Genomic DNA, 6,055 nt, shown 5'->3' with positions numbered 1-6,055 from the left:
GACCGTGGCTGGGGAGTCGCTTTTGGGGGCCCCGCCGCAGGTCCACATACCAGCGGGGGGGAAGCCGGCCCTGGAGCCCTTCTGCGAGTTGGAGCAGCAGCAGCCACCAGCGCTTGCCGGGCCCCTGCTGCAGTTCAAGCGGCGGCTGGAGGGAAAGCCCCTGGAGTTTTTCTTCCACGTGTTCAAGAGCAAACACCGAGCTGGGGAGTCCCTTTCGGGCCCTTCACATGGCAGCCGAGGGGGTGGGACCGGCCCCGGAGTTTTTCTTCCACATGTTCAAGCACTAACACTGACCTGCCTATAGCTGGAGAGTCTCTGTTGGGCCCTGCTGCACGTGCAAATGGGAGCTGTGGGCAAAACCCCAGCAGTGTTTCTTCCACAGACTCAGGCACTAGTAGTGCTCAGTTGTACTAGTCTGGACTAGTCGTCTGTAGCTGGAGAGTCCTTCCTTGGGCCCTTGCTGCACGTTCAAATGGCAGCAGGAGGGAAACCGGCCCTGCAGTTGTTCTGCGCGTTCAAGCACTAACAGCAACCAGTCCTTGTTGGGCCCCTGCTGCACATTCAAATGGCAGCTGGAGGAAAAAACCCTGGAGTTTTTCTTCCACACGTTCAAGCACTAATAGCGTGGCCCATCTCTAACTAGAGAGACCATTTGCACATTCAAATGGGAGCTGGGGGGGAAACCAGCCCTGGAGTCGTCGTTCCACTTGTTCAAGCACTAACAGTGACGAGTCCTTGTTAGAGAGCCCTTTTTTGGGTCCCTGCTGCACATTCAAATAGCAGCTGGAGGAAAACCAGCCTTGCAGTTGCTGTTCCACATGTTCAGGCACTAACTTTGTAGCTGGTTGGCTGGTCTTGCAACTCCACGGTCATTTTTTGGGCGTGATCCTTGCTTTGCCTGGGCAGCCAGCGGAAATGTCTGGAGGGATTCATCAGTTAATGGCATCAGAGCTGCAAGGTGGAGCAGGGGCCTCATGGTGCGATGGTTACTGTGTGGCGGGCTGCTCTGAAGGTATGGTGCAATTCGTCAGTTCACAGCGGGAGCAGTGCTTGAACGCATGAAAGGCCAGACATGCAAAGTGACAAACTGGCCGATCTCAATTAACTCCAAGATGAACCTGTGAAACGTGTAACAGGGCCTTAAACGCAGTCGCTGGGGCAGGGATCCTGCCCAACCTGCTGGGCCGGTGCGTGGCCTCTCCAGGTGGGGCCGGTCCCAAATCCTTCCCCCGTTGTCATTCTTCCTCCCAGCTGGAACCCGTGTCTGTTGGCGGTTAACCTCCTCGCCAAGGCTTTCTAGCCTAGTCACTTGCTTGATTACAGCCCAGCTGGAGGGGCAAACTCTGACCTCTGTAGTACTGCTAACCCTAATAGTAGCCCTCTGGGAAGCACTCTAGTAGATGACTTGATCAAAACCTTTGGTCTCATAATACATGCAGGGGTTTTATCGTACTGTGGATGGGTAAAGGAAGGCACATTGTAGGTCTACATGGAGTCAGAAGCAAGGCAGTGTTTCATGCCGACATACCCAAGCAAGCTTCGCACTAGCTAGCCCGGGTGCTGCAGCAGCCAGGAATCCAGCGCAGGGTACAAAGCCCTCTGCAGAAGCAAGGGAAGATCTCGGCGTGCCGCCACCGCTGCTCCGTGCAGGATGCGAGTTGCCGAGAGCACAGCTAGCTGGAGCATACCTACCCCAGACACCCTTGCCACGTGGGCATTGCCAAGGAGCGATAACTGGCCGCCCAAAGCCACAGCAGGAGTCAGTAGCATGGCCAAAAATAAAAGTCGGGTCTTCCAGTCACGTATGTAGTTATTTGCCTGAAAGTAGGACCTGCGACGGGTGAGGGCTCCATCGTGCTGGAAACAGACTCACGGAGACAGTAGGTGACTGCCCAACGTCACACAGGGAGCAGTGACCGAGACAGGTGCCGGGTCCGTAACCACCCTGCCAACCCTAGGCCAGTGCCGTAACCATCCCACCAGTCCTCCCCTTATGACAGAAAAAGCATAATCCCCCAATAACATCCCATTCCTTTTATTGCAAATGTGATCAAACATATTTACCTGCTCTTCCGGGGCGTCATGAGGATTCTGCATGGCCCAAAGATGCCAAGACCTGTTGGATGACTAATTACCACTGCACCAGTCTGCACTTTCAGTGCCACGTGTTAACCCAGACTCTTGAATTGTGTCCTAAGCACAGCCAGTTTCTGCTGCCTAACTGTAAGCCATAACTGGCAGAGGTGAGAAGGTGAGTGGCAGAGCCAAAGAGGCAAAGGGATATTCTCTCTCTGAGATCTGAAATGAATGAGAGTCCACGAAGCAGAAGGTCTGAAGAGAGGAACTGCAGAAAAGCTTCATGCTGACAACAGCAAATACACGCATCGGGCTGGCGTAGAAGTCAGGGGAAAGGGCAGGAAACGGACGTGGATTTCACTCATTAACACAGCCTCACATTATACTTGCTAAGGCACAGATGCTGGTGCCCAAAAACCAGCTGGGCCCGTAAGCAGGAGACTGAATTGCAGCAATAACACAGTTCAATCCAAACTGCTGAAGTCTTTCTAAGCAGGCAGATTTCTGCCCCATGCAGGGTGCCAGGGCACACAAGCACATGCAGCTAAAGTAATGCAGAAGTTGGGTCAAACTTTGAAAGGGAAATTAGCTCTTGGACTTCAAGTTTCAAAAGGACATTTAAGATCAAAGGATGAGATGGCTCTCCAGCAAGTGCAGATCAGCCTCGCTCCTTGTACTAGCAGAGAAGCTGGCCTTATGTATTCCAAACCTAGTCTCTTTTGAATTTTTTAGAATCACCCTGGTCCCAAACGGACTCCCTTAGCACCCCCAACTTGCATTTCCTTTGGGTCCAGGAATCCAAGCTACTAGACACATCAGGCCCAGGAGATATAAAGAGGTCCAAGTCCCCCCTATCCTTTAATGCACCTTTCTCTTAGGCATCAAAATGATTCTCTTACATGGGTTCTGAGTGATTGCAAGTGGGCTGAAATGAATCAGTGCAACGGAGTCCAAATCAGTGAAAAGCCTTGCATCAAGTCATCACGTCTCATTTGGCACGCTGCCCTCAATGGGGCTACTCCAGTAGGAAACAATACAGTTGGCAATGTTTCCAGGATCGGTGCCTAGAAGAACTTGCTCAGTCCCTTGATCTCTCTCCCGTATGTTTCTTTGGGGTAAGTCCCAGAGTGTTTAATAACATCTTTGGTCCTCCTCTTCCTTCCATCTCTGTCTCCACATTGTTTTAAGCCTCTACCACTGCTCAGCTGAGTTTTTGGGGCTGCAGTATAGTTCCTTCAAGACAAGTGAGTTAGTAATTATGAATTCACGTAGCCCCTAGAAACCCATTTCTTAGTTAGATGTGGCTGAAACAAAGCTAACAACTATTTTGTAACGGCAGCAACCGTGGCCAATAAATCCTGCTTATAGACCTGCGCTTCTCTGGTCTTGCCTTTATGGCACTTGAATTGCACAGACTGGAGCAGGTTGCAGGTGTTTCTCATGCTTCAGTTGCTGCTGCAGGTCACAGCATGCAGTGTCCCATCAAGGCCAAAAAAGCTTCAGGTGTCATCTCATCAGCCTTAGGGGAATGAAACAAGCCAGTAATGAAGCCCGCTGAGAGGGCAGCCATTTCAGATGAGATTTGCTTTTAGTCTGGGGGTTTCTTCAGGCCTGAAAAGAGAAACCTGTGGTTGTAGACTTCAGAGTGTCACCTGCTTCAGGGTGTGGGCTCACCTAGCCATCGCTTGTCCAGGACGACTGAATAACTCCGTGAGCGGTTACCACTGGGAAGGCAGAGCAGCATCCCAAAGCACTCAGGTTGATCCTACTCCCCCTATTTCATTTGTATTTTTTGTTTTAAACATACAAGTGCCCCACGTCACTCCAGGGATCAGCACCGCAGAATAAGCGTAGTCTTGTCTAGGAGAAGCTAGCGGTTCGTTGTCTGGATGAAGGGCTACAGTGTGCTGCTCGCTACCAGTGGCTGTGAATGAACACCCAGCTTTTCCTGCAAGCGGAGGGATGGGGAACCAAAGTCCACCTCCACACTCCACATTCCCACCTGTCTGCCGTTCCCATCACGTCCAGTCCTTGGCCCTCGCGCCACGGGAGCCAGCCTGCCAGTCACCTGGATGCAATTCCCCGTGGCGGCGCAGTGCCTCGTTCTGTTGTGATGGCTTGTACGGCGGGTGCAGCCAGTTTGGGTTCTTTGATCTCCCTCACTCCGCTCATGTGTCGAGCACCGTGTTACTCATTCATTTCCTGTCATCTGACTCCTGGACCTGCCAGCAGGTTGGTTACAGGGGGGCCAAGCATCCCTGCTAAACCTGAGCAAACCTCCAGCCAAAAAATGAGGAGCCAGGCCATAGGCGCTGACTCTGAGCACAGCCAGGGAAGATCAGATGCTGATACAACCGTCGGATGCCAGAAGCCTCCCGAGGGCTCCACTTCTCCCAGCCTGGGCACATAACTGGGCGCTGCTCATCAGCTCACCCACCTTTTGCTGCCATGGCTCTTTTGTGCAGGGTGAACCCCAGCGGGGCTGCCCGCACATGGGCAGGAGGGGCAGAGGGGGAAGGACAAGGGGAAGACCTTGTCTTACACAGACACCTCTCATAGTTTCATAGTTTGTAGGGTTGAAAGGGACCTGAGCAGACCATCAAGTCCTACCCCCTGCCTTGGCAGGAAAAAGTACTGGGGTCAAACGACCCCGGAAGGGCCTGCCCGAGAGTTTCCTCTCTGAGCAGGCTTCTCCTGGCATGGCCTTCCAGATCCTACTACTGTTTGATTTACAAATCAGAGGCTTAAAAGCAAGGACAGAGTCCGTATGGGCCTCCCACACCTTTGCCCATGGGATGTGGACGTACGCGTATCCATATGTCCTGCTTTGCTAGCAGTGCAGCCCATATCTGTGACCAAGGGCTGAAGGCTCCTTAGCTAGAAGAACGTGGGGGCTTGAAATCCTCCCGCCCACGGGTCCTTTCCTACCCTTCCCAGTCCCATCAGGAGCGGGACGTGACAACGGTGACGACTGTATGGTGGAAAGGGCTTTGCTGGTTTGGGCGCCGCCGGAGGCCTCTCCTTGCACCAGCGCGGCAGGGTGGGGTGGGACCCTCCTGCACATAGATAACGGCTTTGTTGTTGTGGCTGCTATTTCTTCCCACTCGGTTTGTCGCCTTCCACCAAAAAGCAGAGATGGCTTTTAACCCTTCAGGACCCAGACCAAGGCTTCCTCGTGAGTGACCCCCCACAGCCCTGGCCATCTCCACGTGCTGCAGTGACTGACCTCGAGGGACTCTCTGCCCTGCTTGGCTCTGCCCCATGATACTGGGCCTGGTTGTCCTCAGGAGTCGGTGCCGAAGCCGTGATCCCGCTGGGGTTGCTCTCCTGAACAGTTCATCGTTGACTCCTCACATACCTGCCATTGGGTCAGATGCCATCATTTGAGCTCATTTGTGTCCTGGCCTTGAAGACTGAGCCACACCTGTGCCTCAGAGCCTGTGAGCCCCCGGGACGGGCATTTCTCCTCACCTGTGCATCCACAGATTGGGACCACAAAGCCAAACCCGGGCTGAGGCCTTCAGGCAGCACCACACTATAAATCATTAACAATAATAATTGCACTTCTTCCCAACGGAGAACACCAAGGCTTCACCTTCGCACCGCTACAGCCAGGCAGCAAAGAAAAAGGCAGGGCACATACAGTGCCCTACACAGCCGTGCAGACCTGCGAGCAAGGCTGAGAACGGGCCTCTCATGACGAGCAGCTGGGTCTCACGTCACTGGATCTGTCATCGTTAAGCCTGATTTGCTTAAACAGCTGGATTAGTCAAACCCATGCTCTTGGACTCTGTCAGGCTGTGCTGGCAAGGACTGCGCTGAGCGCCACGCTTGCAGCTGGCCTCGACCCCCCGGGGCCCTGCTTGCATGTGGTTCCCTGGTCACTACGTTGTATGGACCAGAGCAGCAGGTGTGGGGGGGGGGCTCTGTTAGGACTCTCCCCCCCTCATTAGTCCAGCTCTGAAGGAGTTAATAAAAG

General features: G+C 53.5%; 1 protein-coding gene across 1 annotated transcript in view; it reads right to left on the bottom strand.

Moving 5' to 3' along the window:
* Positions 1-5,456, bottom strand: part of SLC2A4RG (SLC2A4 regulator) — a 39,898-nt gene extending 34,442 nt beyond the window's left edge. The window contains exon 1 of the mRNA XM_019509753.1: positions 5,435-5,456. Within this exon, the coding sequence (XP_019365298.1) occupies positions 5,435-5,456 (22 nt within the window). The remainder of the gene's footprint in view (positions 1-5,434) is intronic.
* Between the last annotated feature and the right edge of the window lie 599 nt (positions 5,457-6,055).

This window comes from Gavialis gangeticus, unplaced genomic scaffold (assembly GCF_001723915.1).
Source record: "Gavialis gangeticus isolate Ggan-Ray unplaced genomic scaffold, GavGan_comp1, whole genome shotgun sequence".
Classification (NCBI taxonomy): domain Eukaryota; kingdom Metazoa; phylum Chordata; order Crocodylia; family Gavialidae; genus Gavialis; species Gavialis gangeticus.
Note: the sequence above shows the minus strand (reverse complement) of the source record. Positions and strands in the feature narration are given on the sequence as shown.